The sequence below is a fragment of the Rhipicephalus microplus genome, chromosome X (genome assembly GCF_043290135.1).
Source record: "Rhipicephalus microplus isolate Deutch F79 chromosome X, USDA_Rmic, whole genome shotgun sequence".
In the NCBI taxonomy this organism is placed as follows: Eukaryota; Metazoa; Arthropoda; class Arachnida; order Ixodida; family Ixodidae; genus Rhipicephalus; species Rhipicephalus microplus.
This window is the reverse complement of record NC_134710.1, coordinates 6,550,663-6,567,313: the sequence shown is the minus strand read 5'-3', so window position 1 is coordinate 6,567,313 and position 16,651 is coordinate 6,550,663. Positions and strand designations below refer to the sequence as shown.

General features: G+C 44.3%; 1 protein-coding gene across 1 annotated transcript in view; it reads right to left on the bottom strand.

Annotated features, from left to right (window-relative positions):
* The window catches only part of LOC142777396 (protein Skeletor, isoforms B/C-like), a 253,917-nt gene that overhangs the window by 18,160 nt on the left and 219,106 nt on the right, over nucleotides 1-16,651 (bottom strand). The window contains exon 17 of the mRNA XM_075881745.1: nucleotides 15,377-15,496. Coding sequence (XP_075737860.1) covers nucleotides 15,377-15,496 — 120 coding nt within the window. The remainder of the gene's footprint in view (nucleotides 1-15,376; nucleotides 15,497-16,651) is intronic.

Genomic DNA, 16,651 nt, shown 5'->3' with positions numbered 1-16,651 from the left:
AGCAGTCATCATAAAGTCTATTTCGTTCTTATTTTCGCCATTAGGGCTCCTCCGTGTCCACTTGCGGTTTTCTAGTTTTCGGTAGAAGGTATTCAAAATCCGCAAATTATTTCGTTCTGCAAATTCCACTAGTAGCTCTCCTCTGGCGTTTCTAGTGCCGATGCCATAATCTCCTACTGCCTGGTGTCCAGCCTGCTTCTTCCCTACGTTTGCAATAAAGTCGCCCATCACTATAGTATACTGTGTTTTTACCTTACTCATTGCCGATTCCACGTCTTCATAGAAGCTTTCAACTGAAGCGTCATCATGGCTGGATGTAGGCGCGTAAGCCTGTACTACCTTCATCTTGTATCTTTTATTCAGTTTAATTACAATACCTACCACCCTTTCATTAATGCTATAGTATTCCTCTATGTTGCCAGCTATGTTTCTGTGAATTAGTAACCCCACTCCCAGTTCTCTTCTGTCTGCCAAGCCCCGATAGCAAAGGACGTGCCCATTCTGTAGCACAGTATAGGCCTCATCTGTCCTCCTAACCTCCCTGAGCCCTATTATATCCCATTTAACACCCTCTAGCTCCTCGAATAGTACAGCTAGGCTTCCTTCACTAGATAAGGTTCTAGCGTTAAATGTTGCCAAGTTCAGGTTCCAATGGCAGCCTGTCCGGATCCAGAGATTCTTAGCACCCTCTGCTGCGTTGCAGATCTGACCAGTTGCTTCGCAGCTGCTGGGGACTGAGGGCCGTGAGTTATTTGACGTATGCATGTGGGAGGTAGTGGCCAGATACTGCACCAGGGTGGCCAATCCTTCTCTGGTGAGGGAGTGCGTTCCCGGCGGTGGTTACCGGTGAGGCCGCACCCCAGGCCTCTTAATGCAGTTCCATCAACACGCGGATTTTCTTTTAAATCTGGTTGGGAATTGCGCGGCACCGGGATTTGAACCACGGACCTCTTGCATGCGAGGCGGATGCTCTAACCACTACGCCATCGCCGCGATCTATGTGCACTACCAGGAGTTTAACAAACACACAATGCCAGACTCGTACCCACTGCCACGCATTTACGATGCTGTTGACGCTGTACGAAATGCCAGGCTTTTTTCGTCACTAGATGAAAAGTCAGGGTACTAGCAGATAAATATTGCTGAAGAAGATAAGTTTAAAATAGCCTTCTGGACACCATCTGGCGTACACGAATTCAACCGAGTGCTTTTCGGTCTGCGAACGGCCCCAAGTACGTTTCAGCGCGCAATGAACATAGTTTTGGGCACACTGATAAACTATGCCTGTGTCATTTACCTCGACGACATTCTAGTAATTGGGGAAACAGAATGACAACATCTGAAAAACCACGATGAAGTACTTCGATGGTTGCGAAAGCAATTATTGCGCATATCTGAGGCACAATCACAACACGGTAATATTCTGTTTGTGTGTCTTTATACTAGAGAAGACATACATAAGTAATCCTAAGGACCATTGCGTTTATCACGCTGCGCTGACAATGCAACGCTATGCATAAAAAGGCAAGGGTTCCCAAATGCTTTGAAAAGACGACGTGGTGGTGGCACTTGCCTGTTGGTTTGCGTTCTACAATTTATCGCCTTCAAAACAGAGGCGCACGCCTTCCTTCGATTTCGGAGATAACTGTTCGTGTCTGTCGTGCCCGTATGCTTGTGTATCACGTGCCTCGATTCGCTCGTTCGCCTTCGCTGCACGCATCGAGGCACTTTAACGCAGTCCCTCCAGAATACAATTCACCGATTTTCTCACGCAGAACATCAAATAAACGTTTTGTTGACTTTCTCCAGGCGCAAGACTATTGTCTTTCGGCTACATTTGCAGTGAAACGTGCAGATACGGGGCCAAATTTTTTATACTCGCGGTAGATTAGTCGAATTTCAGAGAGGTCATGGCGGAACCTCGCTTGCTCCTTAATACTTCGTCTGATTATTGACGGATCACTTTAAATGGCGACATGGTCTTCCCAAAAAGTTGATCTCTGACTGGTCCACCACCTTCTGGAGCCAGGAGCTCCACAAATGCCTACAGCAAGCAGGAGTTGAGCATCATTTTTCGTCGGCATATCATTTGCTAGCGAACAGACTGAGCGAAAGGTCGAACCAGAGTATCCTGGCTCGGCTCGCGCCGTATTGTAAAACCCGCAAAAGAGGAGAAGCTGACTGGGATGACCAACATCTCCAAGAGGCTGCATACGGTTGCGCACAGCTCTGCAGTAACCTGACCTTATGAGATTGTTTACGGCCAGCTACCGCAGCTGAATGATACATGCGGGTTGGAGACGCCCGTGAAAGTTGGAAGCTCCATTGCACACCTGACGCCCTGTCACGACATCCAAGCTGATGCTCACAGGAAAATGATACGTGCTCAATAGGTACCAAGACGGTCCTACGACCACCGCCGTCGTCCGGTGCCGAAATTTATTATAGGCGACGAGGTGTGGCTGCAGAGAGGTGCATCGACGTCCACAAACAAGGTGTGCCCAAAGTATGAAGGTGCTTTCGTTATTTCTGGGCGCCCATGACACAGCACTTGGTGAGTGTTGTCCACGGCACCTGATTCTCGCGAGGACAACAAAAAAAGGAAACAACTTTGCTGTGCATGTGTTGCGAATTATGAACTACGTCCGTCAACAAAAGTGACGTTGGCCAACATGCATTTCTTGCAGGGGTAGACCAGCTGCGGTGTGGCCGAGTGTAGTGAACAGTGGGGCCATGGCTTGCAGGCAATAGAGGTAAAGAGGAAGGAAGAGAAGAAAGAGGGTCAGAATAGAAGAGCCGGCCCGCAGCAAGAGTGCTGTCTCTGTGTCGTTCTTTTGCAAAGACAATGAAGAAGAACGGACAACAGCAGGGAGACGCGACAAAAAATGTGCGATAACGTGCCGGCGTGTGTCGTGGTCTTCGTTTGTTTCGTCTGCCCCTCTGCTTAGCTGCTGCTTGGTACGAACGCCATCACTGCTTTTAAAGTGCATGTTGCAGTCATCACTGAAGCTTTAAACTAACATTTCTCGCATATTGCTGTTCGGTGCAGAGAGATTCCTTGGTGCCTTTCATTTCGCGTATGATATTCGTGAATTGCTTCTCACGTAAACTAAAAAAAAAACATCTTTCGGAATGCTACGCAGCACACTTGAAATCAAATTGTTTCTTGACTGAAGAAAATGAGGCACTACTCGTGTCGTTAGGTTTCTTTTGTGCCGGTAGATATGTTCAAATTCACTGCATAAGTGAAATGTTGACAAGTGCAGGTAAGCATAGTATTGTTATCTGCGGCATTGGCGAACCGATTAAAGCTCCAAAGAGCTCAGTAAAAAAGAAGTTGTGAATCTAGAAAAACTGTTTGTTAGCTAAAGCTAGGGCGTAATCTTTCAGTAAACACTCCTGCCTTGTGAACAGCTTGCATGTCACTTAAAATTACAAAGCTTTTGCTGCGGCAACTGCTTCAGTTTTTTTTTTTCGCGAAAGAATATTGTAAAGTGCGTAGTAGAAAATTTCTGCGAAGGCAGCAAAGAAAATGTAGCCAACATTTTTATTTTTTCTTCGGTTCATGCCGGAGTCAAGTGCTGCGGCAACTACTGACGTGTGGCGTTGTGCACTGTATGTGTACTTGTTTGCATTTATTGCATTTTTACTGTTCTGCGGATCTTCCTATATTGCTGTCGATATGTTTATTTCTTGAGTGTGATTCATACTCATGATATGACAGCTGTTTTTCCACGTCTTGCAGTGCAAAGAACGTATCTCTTCGTGCCAACATTTTTCACACATTAACTAGAATATCACTTGAAATCAATGTTGTCGATCCTCTAACGATTCTTATATTTTATTTAAAATGTGTGCATAGACACACACTGGCACCGTGTACTCGCCGCACTGGCGGTGCAGCGCACACAAAGCTAATCGATGAAGGCAAACACGTTAAAAAAATAAAGTAAGACCTCAGAGACGAGCAGAGGTCTCGGAGGCTGTTCAATATTTCCAATCTCAAGGAAATGGCTTTTGAAACGTCCTTTTCTGGGGTCTTTTATCTCTGACGCTGTGAACGTGTCCAACGACCGTTTGGAGCACTGCGAAACCAAATCAGTCCCAGTGGCTTATGGGTGTGTCCTCTCTTGACTTTTTATATATTACTATATATGGCTGTTCAGTGAAACTGTTTGAAGCTGAAAGGCAGTCACTTATCTGTTTCCGAAGACTTCTCGGCACCTGTTCGTGCTTCACGTAGTAAGCTTTGGCGTTAGTCCACAGCTGAGCGGGAAAAGGGTGATAAGGTCACTGTTGTTTTTGACAAAGTTAAAGTAAACGATCAGGTATATGTGGGAATGAAGCAGAAAATTCATGAGTATTGCTTGATAGACCTAGCTATTAAGATGCCGGGAAGTGCAATGAAAAACGTACTTCACAGAGTGCAAGTGCGTATTTATTGTCGTTGGTTTGTTCTATTGTACGATTCACAGTAAATAAGATCAGTAAACTTAAACCCATGCTTATGCTGTACTGTCCTGACGTTTTCATATTAATTGAAACCTGGCTGCATTCTGGCATGCATGACTCTGAAATCATTCCACCCTCTTAGTCTCTTGTTTGTTTTGACCATGATGACCATAGGGGTCGTGTGGCTATCACTGTGAAATGTGGGCTATCGAAAGGAGCTGATAAAGGCTTTTATATTCACAAAAGCGTTGGGTACACTATAAAAGGCAAGGATACCTCCCCAATAATATGTGCAATTCATCAAAAGCCTAATGCTCCTGACGAATATCTGACGCAAATTCACGATTATCTTAGGAAACGTGTTAAAATAGAAGCAAAATATTCTTATTTGGCGATTTTAATTGACCTACTATGAACTAGCACACATTACAAATAACTGGAAAAGAATTATCCAGCTGTGAATTTCTGCACAATATAAGTCATAGTTTCTCTCTAGATTAGCATGTGAAGCAGCCCACGCGTATCCAACAGCAAACAAGTATTGAATCTTGTATTTGTGTCGCATACTTTGTCATCTGAACTAAGAGTAGAGGATGGTATATCTGATCGTATGCTTTTGATATTGACACTGCATCCTAGTTTCAGAAGTATGTGTTCTCGATCGCGTGTCCCCTTCCAAATTTATAACAGAACTGATGATGTTAGTATCATTCATTACTTAGAAACATTATCTGACAACTTTTGTTTTGGAAAAAAGTGGTACAGTGGAGAATTTGTTGCAGACTTTAAAAAAAGCGATTGCTCCCCGTTGCGGTGGTCTAGTGGCTAAGGTATTCGGCTGCTGACCTGCCGATAACGGAATCGATTCCCGGCTGCGGCGACTGCTTTCTCGATGGAGACGAAAATACCGTGGGCCCATGTGCTCAGATTTGGATGCACGTTAAAGAACCCCAGATGGTCAAAATTTCCAAACTCTCCACTACGCCGTCTCTCATAATCATGTGAAAGTTTTGAGATGTTAAATCCCAGATATTCAAAGAAGCGATTGTTCATTGTAAAGAAAGATTTCTCCCTACAAAACTAAAAACGTACAAAGCGCAGAAGACCCTGGATATCAGAGATTCTTATTGACACACACACACAAAAAGAAAGAAAATTAAAGCGTATGCGCAAAAGCAAATGCTTCCCTGAAGAAGTGCGTAGCTTAACCCTTGAGCTAAAGCAGAAAATGAGCTGTGTGCTTGACAATGTTTTCGCCACCACACTTACGACTTTCATGACAGATAAATCAAGCGAACTCTGCCACTATCTTTCAAAGACTCAAAAAATGTGAAGCAGTTAGAAATCAATAGCGTACTTGAAGATGATGGCCCCACTATTTCGAAAGCGTTCAACGAATATTTGCAGTCTGTTTTCACTCGTACATCAGGGCCTCCAGAAGATGTTGAAGCACGTGTCCACGATTGAACGATGGCGGCAGTAGAATTTTCAAGGCAGAGAATCCTACACCTTTTATTGCAAATGGACGTCAAAAAGTCACCTGGACTCTACAATATTCCAAATAAGTTACTAAGCGCTGCGTAGAGCAAGTGCCTCTTTTTAATAATGAATTTTCAAAGCATCCTTTAAACTGCTAGCATTCTAGTGAAATGACTACGTGCAAAGATAATCCCCATCCACAAAGGCAGGAGCAAAGTACAAGTAAACAATTACAAACCGTATCATTAACCAGCTGCTCTCGTAAAAACGTGGATCACATTATTAACAAAGCAATTATGACATATCTTGAAAAAACAACTTACTAGACAGTAAACAACATGGTTTCCGCAAAGGTCTTTCAACAACAACACAGCTTTTGGAAACCGTTCACAACTTTGCTGCAGTGATTCATCTAGACAACAAGTAGATGCTGAATTCATGAATTTTTCGAAAGCGTTCGGCAAGGTAATCCACTGTAAATTAATCAACAAGTTTAGTTGCATTGAAACAGATGCTAGGTAAGCGCCTGTTTAGGAGCATTGAAACAGACACGATCCTGGGTAAGCGCATATCTTTTTGACCACACACAATTCATTGAGTGAACAGTGCTGAATGAGATTGTTTGAAAGTTTTCTCTTGAGTACCCCAATGGTCTTTGTAAGGTCCTACTTTATTCCTAATATACGTAGATAATATTCATCTTCAAGTTGAACAAGACGTTGCTGTAAGATTATTTGCAGATAACTGCGTCATGTACAAAACAATACGAATAGAGGTAGATCAGGTTGAGTTAAAGTTATCTTTGGTCACTTTCGCCAAGTTCTGAAATGAATGGGGAACCCAAATTAACGTAGCCGAGGCAGCTTGTATGTCAGTAACAAGAAAGAAAAAGCCACTAGTCTTCACTTACAGCCTCATAGGGTCAAACGTTCTCGGGAAGAATCGTACAAATATTTAGGGGTGACACTAACGAGTAAAGTAAAATTGGATACACACATCGCTAACACGTGTCAAAAAGCATTCAGACAACTGTGGTTTCTATGCAGAAAACTTGCAACAGCACCCCTTAATCTTGAGCTATCATGCTATAAATATCTGGTACGCCCCATTCTCAAATACAGAAATGTATGGAAACCCTGCCAAGAGCATCTCATCAACAAGTTAAAGGCAATATAAAACAAGGCGCCTCATTTCATCTACTTTAGATACTCCAGGAATTACAGTGTGACGCTTCTGCGCAAACGCACTGCCATACAGACACTTGAAAACAGCCGGCACGTTGCTTCTTTAAAATTCGTGTACTCGTTATATCATGACAAGCTTGCTGTTAATAAAAACGACTACTTCAAACCATCCTGTCAGTGCTTTTTCAAACTAAATCATGCAAAGTGTATCAGACCCTATATAAAACGCTGCAAAACTTACAAAATTTTTTTCTTCCCGTCTACCATAAAAATAGAATGAACTTCCACATACTGTTACGTTTGGCCCGGCAGCTAGTCTAAGCAGATGCCATTGTGCGTGAGCCCGTCTGCAAGTACTGTTTTCTCCCATATCGGCACCCGGTTGGAAGCAACCCGCACGACGCTGTCCTGCAGGTAGGCGAAGCAGTTCGTTGTGGTCTGGTCACAATTAACTCGACAGAAGCTTCGCGAACAACCTTTTGTTGAGTAGGGTTCGAACAGTGTGAGACGGCGTCACTGTTACAGTTTTCAAAGAGTCAACCTCTCCCCTCAGCCATTGTAGCCTACGCAAGGTCGTGAAAAAAGCACCAACAGTTCGTAAGCGTGGGAAGGCGTGGCAGTAGCCGTTCATAGGAATCCAGCACCTGGACTGCCGTGTTCGAGAATATTCGGGAACACTGTAGCTGAACGCAGCTATAGTGCCTAGAATATACCCTCTAGTGTGATGAGCGCGCGCTCTTGCGTGGCCACCGCACTGATGCCGTCCCACAGTTACCGCATGATGGCACTGTCGATCTATAAGGCTTTGATGGCAGGGAAGTTAGCAGCAAGTTAAAATTTGAGAAGCGATTGAGAGAAATGGGGAAGGAGCGTTGTGCTAGGAAGGTATTGAGCTGCTTGTACATGAAGAATGTCGATACAAAGTGGAGGAAGCGAACCAGAAAATTGACTGGTAAATACTTAGAAAACAGCAGGGGGCCAAACCAAAAAGATTTATCGGTTAAAAAGAAGGTGAAGGAAGCTGAGACCAATATGTGTAGAATTGGCATGATCAAGAAGTCCGCACTAGAGATCTATCGAACTTTCAAGCAGGAAATTGTCAAGGAAAAGATCTATGATAATACTCGGGGTAGTTTTCTACTGTTTGAGGCCAGGACGGGAGTATGGCGAACCAAGACATATCGGGCCAAATACGAAGGGGTAGACACGGTATGCAGTGCGTGTGGAGAGGAAGAGAAAACTGCCGAACACTTGATAATGTTCTGTAAAGGGCTTCACCCTATTTGGTGCAGAATACTGAGGCGCAAAAAACATAACGTGAAGCAGGAAGAGCAGGAGAGAAGACAGAACACAGTTGGTGCACCAAGTATGCACCAACTAGCCCAAAAACAAGTCCTTTTGGAATACCTTCAGCATATTGCTCAGGATGATGGCACAGAGTTTTTCAAAGCACTGGGGTTTAGGGACAGGGAGGGCAAAATAGGCTTTAAGCGGGTAGAATTAACTAGAAGGAGGTTATCTGATTGGTGGCTTAAGTCAAGGCACGAGTGAAAATTAAATCCTTCACTGCAGAGTACGAGTCCTCAACCTCACTACTTAAAGGAAAAAAAATCTAGTTCTTGGTTCACTAAGTATTACGGATTGGTGGCGTTAGCCACCACCCGATTTAAAGCGTTCAACCAAATCAATCTATCAATCCATCCATCTGCGCTATGAGTAGCGTAGGCTAGCAGAACACTTTCTGCAGCGAATGCAGTCTTCTTTGCTGCTTTCAACATACTTGAAGAGAGACTTGACCGGACGGAAATTTATCTTAGTGCCAAATAGCACCCCAAGATAATCCTCTTCCGATTCGGAATGACAAAACAACGATGCGTTTCACACGCACGTAACTCAAGTCATCTGCTTACTTTCGTGATTATGTGCTTATAACGACCAAGGCCAAGTACAATTAGCCACATTTAATATACTACAGCTTACAAAAGCTACCGTTTGAAAATAATAGCCTAAGGCTGACACATTAGATGCCAGAAATCGTGTCGTTAGATTGGCTCACAGCTATTTCTATCGCGAACAATAAAACTACCGATTTTTCACAGTACGCAGAACATTCGCAGTCAAATTTTTCCTCATAAGGGTGTCCTCGCCGCTGGCTGCCACTTGGTACATCTTACTGTGTTAAAGCCACACAACGCGAAATTGAACAGCAGTGCTTGCTCTTTTTTTTAGTCTTCGTCCCGGCTCGATCGCTTTGTTTCCAACGCAGTGATTTTACTCGACCTCGATATAGTCAACTGCTACTCACACCGCTCAGTCATCGTGATATTTTACTTTGTTAGCGGCTTATGACACTGGGTGAGATGCAGCATCATGCCAAGGGTATACTCTTTGTTTCGAGGTAGTCGGATCATGCGCCTACTATAATTGTCAACCGCGAACAGGTAGCTCGCCTGGGGCTGGTCAATTTGAAGGCCCCCGTGGGGGCTGAAAAACCCCATTTCCCTGGCCTTTTTTTTTTTCAAGGCAGAAAATAAATTTGAATTAAGTCTAAAACTGCATTTAAACCACTGCACGTATTTTCGCAAGCAGGCTCACCCCGGCAAAACAAATATATTTTCTTTGCGCAGGTGCTCATTGAGTCTCGGGCTGCGCATTCACCTCAAAAAGCACCCGATTTTGATTTATATGTGGAGTTTAACGTCCCCAAACCACATGATTATGAGACGCCGCAGTGGAGGGCTCCAGAAATTTAGACCACCTGGGGTTCTTTAACGTGCAACAAAATCTGAGCACACGGGCCTACAATATTTCCGTCTCCATCGGAAATGCAGCCGCCGCAGCCGGAATTTGAACCCGCGACATGCGGGTCAGCTGCCGAGTACCTTAGCCACTAGACCACCGTGGCGGGGCAAAAGCACTCAGATATCCAGTTCTCATCGTACGTATATAGGGCATGAATTTCACAGATTTTGTTGGGCATCAAGAAAGAAGATGTTCACAGCAAGTTGCTGCTTTTGAGGGGCGTTGCTACTCTTTCTTGCACTGCTGATTGATTCAGTGCCTCATTGTGAATTTTCAAGCAAGCCAGTCGCTGCTGCACAGTGGCCAGTTTTTTGTTCGCACAAGATACATTGATTGTTTAGAGCATGTTGTAGACTGATAGCGTGTTGCGCACTTTTTCCTGCGCAGTCTGGTTTGCCCGAGTCATCGTAGATATTTTCACTGCACTCAGCTATCAACACTAAGGTGACACTTCTAAGAAAAATACAGTTCGCTAAATTCGTGAAACTTTTTCGAATCTGATTTCAAGCCACATCCACTACACAAAATCTGCGATGCAGATTTCTTGATCAATTCTTCAGCTTTAATTCTTATCCTAAGCACGTGCTTGCCACTTTCATTTCCACAAAAACATGTTGTAGCCAGTACTGAACTACGTACTGAACCACGTGTAAAGAATCGACAGGTTACAAAAGCAGAATACATTTTGTACACAATATTTGAATCTCTGTACAGTATTTTCTCTTTCATCGCGTAAATAAACCTTCGTTCTGTCTCTATGAAGGCGCCTCCTCACTGGCAAATATTGACTATGCGGACGATGGCGGAGAGCCAGCTACCGTAAAAGAAGCCCGCCATACCCCAACCCTTAAAATGCTTGCATCAATGTTGAATCCTTGGAGCCGTTCGCTCCGAAATTCGAGCAGTTTCTATGCGTAGAAACCTTTCAAGTGGCTAGAAATATTTCTACAATTCTAGGTGATACTATGATTTGCTGTATGTGACACTGGGTTATGTAAGAATGTTGTTTTGTGTTGTTTTTCGCTTTGATCAATGTACAAGGCTTTGTGTCATACGACTGTGCTGAAGTGGTGTAACTGTGTTTCTCGTACGCTGTTGCGAAAGTGACCTACGTATTCATTGTTAACTCCTGAATGGGCTTGTTTAGGCTCGCAGTATCCGATAAACAAACAAACAAACAAATAAATAAATAAATAAATAAATAAATAATTAAATAAATAAATAATATTTATGAATTGATCTTGATGTTATGTTTTGCCCTGCTACCGTTGTTGTGCCTTTATAATGCTGGTAAAGAGTACAGAATCTTGAGGAAAACCAGAGGTGAGTCGAGAGAGAGAATGAAATGAAAGGAAGAGACAGAAAGGTGAACATAGAAGAACTGGTTTGCTATCCTGTACGGGGGTGGAGCAATAGGGGTCAGAAAAAGAATAGAGATGGAGAGACATGAAATAAATTAGAAAAAATACACATGCACAAACATTCAGGATGTTTTGATCACAGTCATTCGGAGAAACCAGTTAAACGCAAGAAGCACAGGAGCGCCTTCACAGCCTTCTTCTGTGGCATAATATCCTGTCAGTAGAGCAGGATTCTTTCTTCTGAAAGAGTCGGGTTGTCCAGTTGGTCTAGTGCATTGCAGAGTGACTGTCTCTGCGAGCAGCACTGTGGGCATTCACACGGAATATGCCAAGGGGTTTGTCACTGCCGCAATGGTCACATGCAGCAGTGTCGGCCATTCCTGTGCGGAATGCGTACGCATTCGTAAATGCGACGCCCAACCATAACCTGCATAGCAGGGAAGCATAGGCCAAGTTTGGCTTCTGAAGATGGGCCTATGCCCCTATGGGAGCACATTTCGCAATAAAACAATGACCGTTTGACAGCAGTGCTCGCATGCTTTCACGTTTATTCTTCCTGACGTGTACATTGAGAGGCACAATGAATATTGGATGATATCAGAATGCGTAATCATTTCGGCGAAAACAAGCACTCTACGACGATCTCACTTACGTGGTATTACCAACGGCTGAGGCACACGGCTAGCTAGGGATACAAAGCTTCCTCCAGCGAATCAGCCTCCAGTAAATAAAGCTACCACAAGGCCGCTTTGAAGGCGCGCGCTCACTTTCTTTTGTTACGGCCTGAGCAGTAGGTGTAGTAGGAACCATAATAGGTGTTTCTATTGACTGTTTTTCGTAAGGGCGTCGCAATCTTGCTGTGTTAAACCAAAGTTTTCTTGTTATTGTATAACGTGACCTGAATTAACGAGGCAACGAATCATCGCATGCACCAGCCTGACCGTAACACTGTTCATTCACAAAGGTTAACAGCCCAATGCGGCGGCACTCAAACCTTCCCGTAAAATAGTCTTTACAGTCACGACGACGCGCTCTATGCCAGGGGGTCACTTCATCATGTTAATTACTTCTTCCGCTTATAGGAAGTGGTGCGTGTGGGGACAGCTGGCTCTATTGGCACTCGTGAACTCTCCAAAAAAAGATGCACACACAACGCCACTAAAAGTTTCGTTCTTTAAGCTCAACCACCTTATATTCAAATAATTTGAAAGTGCTTCAGGCCCGTGTGCATCGAATTGGTGAATGTTGGAGAACTTGAAGTGGTTGAAATTTCTAGAGCCTCCTTTATGGCGCCCATCGTAATCATGTCGTAGGTATGGGGCCTTAAACCAGAACAATTATTATTCTCACCACATTGTGCCACAAACAATAGTCAATGCCGATAACGTGGTGGCACGTCATCTGCATTCGCAAGCGCGAGTAATTCACTTTTAAGTAGCATCAAGACCGCACCTTAACAGATTGACCACGTGTTAAGCAGCTAATCCTAACTATTTAGTTAACTGACGACGGTTTGGATGGCATGCTGATGCAAATATAATTTAGAGCATCCTTTTGCTCATTTTCTACAATGAGACGTTTAATCTCATTTGTAGAGCGTAGAGCGAACCACTCACTCGTGCTTGTGCTCATAATCTCATACACAACAACAACGAGAACTGACAGATAACACTGCAATATTACCTATAGCTTATCAATTTTAGAAGATGTAGTTTCAAATATATTTCACATTTTTAGCCGTTACAGAAAACGAAAACAAGACAGGCTTTGTTATAACCTCGCCTCTTCTTCACCGAGCACTAGAAGTAAGAGTACTAGTGGTTCATTTTCCCGCTTTGTCTCCGGCATGCATTATTTCATGTATTATCAATTCCTGCAATTGTTATTTTAAGCCCCTGTTTTCCGCTATTTTGAACAGTTTATTATTAATATTGTTAATATTGTTATTGTTATTCCTGCTACTGTGATTGTGAGTTAGAGATAAGTGTGAAAAAGAGTTGCTGTCCCCATTATGCACCGACTTTAAACTTCTAGATACAAAGCAGCTCTTTGACTAGCCTGTGTAATGCTGTCAGTCTGTGTCTCCGTGCCAACACGCCACACCGCACTCCCCCCGCCACAGTTGTTGTAATGATGCGGATAGGTGAAGTCGCAGCTGCGCATTGACGCCCCTTTCCATCTCACCCACTGCAGCTGCCGGCTCCTCCCAGCACACCTAGGTGGCGTTGCTCTTCTTCCCGCTCACAACACACTTCTCTCTCTCTTCATCCTCTCTAATGCCCACAACGCTCAACCGCACGTCGATTGGAAGCACTCTTTCAGCTAGTTTATCTGCGATGAAACTTACACGAAACCCAACCACCTCCCGCGTCTTTGTGTTTCAAAGAAACATTTATTCGAGTGAAGGCTACACCGAGTTTTGCTTCAAACCGTTCTTCCCGCACCCACGTCGACGCCCGTTTCAACTGGGTTTACGGCGTGCTCACCACGGCTCCTTCGCATCGCTTCCTTCGGGGAGATAGTCCACAAATTTTATGAAGTATCTCTTCAAACACTATTGCACTAACTATAATGCCTTCAACAAAAAGTACAAACTTTATTATAAGTGCAGCGACGGTCGACACGTGTATTTAAAAAAAATGTTACCTAACCCACTTTTTAAACCAAAGAACAAGTCATCTGCCATTTTTCTCCTCACTGATTATGCGGCAGAACCTTTTCAGTGCAACACGCAATCAAACATGCTCGTTTAATGCAATATTCAGCCTCCTACTCATTTCTCGACACTACAAAAAAGAAAAAAAAGTTTTGTTACGACCATGCTAATGCTTTCTGATACAACCGAAACGGGCTGATCATCAGCTTGCGCCTCCACTTCCGAAAAGTGGAAATAACCAAAGTGGTCATATAGGCTTTCCACCATATTCAAATATATTGGTACAATGGAGTGACTGCAGAAGGGGCGCCGGCAAGTTCGAAGCCGAGTGTACCCTGCGCGCCCTAGCCTCTGCGACCGCAGGCAGCGAGTGGGCTCGGAGCGTCCCCCACGAAGCTGAGGTGGTAGCTACCCACGCGCAGGCATGAAATGTACACAAGTTGGTGAATGCACAGATCCCTTGCGCAGACCTTGCAGAAAGGAGCGAGTCCAGCCGTGGCTGTTGCGGCTCCCTTAAAAAGACACGCTTTTATGGACCATGTTTTATTGCGATAGCAATTATATGGACAGTCTTGGTTGGTTTTTGCAGTCGCCGCCACCGCCACCATCATGCACCTTATATGTATGCGTGTCTAAAACTCACGAAAGAAAGAAAGTCGTCCGGGCTCGGCACCCAGCTCGTCGCCATGCACCAACGTGCGCTTATCTCACATGCGTACTTTACCCACGGATGGGAGCGGTGGAGAGGGGGGGTGCGCTTATCCTTCGGTGGGGATAATCACGCGCCTTCGTTTTTGACCGTAACGATAGCGGTTAGTTGCCGAGCGCACAAAGATGACTTCTCTCGCTGCCCCGTTTGCGAGAATAGCACGCTTTTGAAACGCAGCCAAGTGAGAACTGGGACACTCGTTAGTTCGCACTCGTATCGTACCCGTGATTACGTTTCGATCGTCATTTTTGTTTAAGCAGCGCGTTAAGCATCGAGCTGTAAAAATTGTTAACTAGCCTTCGTCCTGTGTGTGTTGTTTTCGTGCTTCATTTGTGCGCGAGCAGCCCGCTGCACGTATAGAACTGCTAGCCATTCACAGCGTTACATTTCAAGTTGCTGCTATTGCATCATTGCTTCGCCCTTGCAGCGAAACTGGCTTTTTTAACAAACAGGCAGTGTGATGCAATCTGCAAGCACATAGAAAGGAATCCTTATTTCGAGAGAAGGCCCGCACATTTCGCTTAATGCAATATCAGCAGCGATGAAATGGTTAAGTATGCATTCGCGATCACAAGATCCACCAGTTCTGTTGGCGATACACGAGGACGGTAACACTTTCAAATGACTAAAGTTTATGTGGCTTTGCGACTAGTTATGTACAAAGTAAAAGAAGAAGAAGCATGCTTGAAATTGATTAGCTCCTCTTGAAAGAGCTCGAAGAACCAAAACAAACCTCTGGTAACCACCATGGTGTGGTAGAGCACAGTGTCCGGCTGGTCCATGTTGGTAGGTCCTTGAGCAGCAACCACCGCTACACGGCCCGTGGGCGCAATTGTCTTGTCATTGCTGTCAGCTGCGCAAGTAAAACGAACCAGATTCGCACACAGAGTCAGCTTTTCCATCTTTATCTCTAGCTCGATTTTAGGCACAGTTTCTATCTTCTAGCTGTCTCTACACCAGGCTTGAAGATATGCTGACACGGTTTATCACGACGTAATGAAATGCATGTTCCTAAATGTTAGATGTGGTCACACAATTTGTTTATTTTTCCACTTCATTGACTGATAAATTAAGTTTAGAAGCAACAAACATTGGCGACAAATTTCAAAAAGTGAAGTTGTAGATTGGTTTTCAAAATGCACGAGTAGACAGTTTTTAACCTTTTATCTATGATTCATCACTGCTTTTTTCTCTTTATTACCGATGCCCACAAAAGAAAACGAAAGGAAAAAAATGTTTCGCGTGCAAACGACCGTTTCAGTTCGTTGATTCTGCCGCCCGGTTCTTGGCCGATCCTCCTTTGTGGGTGTGCGCCAGAGTATCAAGGATCATCATCATCATCATCATCGTTGTCGATTGTGCTGCCTCGGCAAGGCCAGCAACAATGGTGCTGACGGCGTGATGCTGCACGCTTAGTAAGAGGCATGCAAGCGACATCTGCGTCTGCTTATAGACAACATTAAACGCCATGACGGAAGCGTATTTTGTGTGCGCGGAGCGATAGAGCACTGCTATCACGATGCGCATAAAATCACAGGAAAAAAATTGGCCCCATATCAGCATGTTATACTCAAATGTCGTCGAAAACTGATAGTTTTGCGTCTGGAGAGAATGAACAAAACGTTTATTTTATGTTATGCGCAAGAAAATTGGTGAATGGTACTCCGGAGGCGCTGCGTCAGAGTGCCTCAAGCGTGCAGCGTAGGTGAACGAGCGCATCAAGTCACGTCACACTTGAGGCATGAGAGTACTACCTGGCAGTTAGCTTGGAAAACGAAGCGTGCGCGGCATGCGCACCCGTCTCAGAGGTGATAAGGTGTAGAACGCAAAGTGACGGGCAGGTGTCGCCACCGCGCCGTCTTAGCCTTTTCGTGCAAGCGTTGCATTGTCAGCGCAGCGTCATAAGTACTATGGTCTTTGGAGTTACGTACGATTTTTATAGTAAAAAGGCACACATACAGACTATTGACGTGTTGTTATAGTTCGTCACTTATGCACATTAATTGCT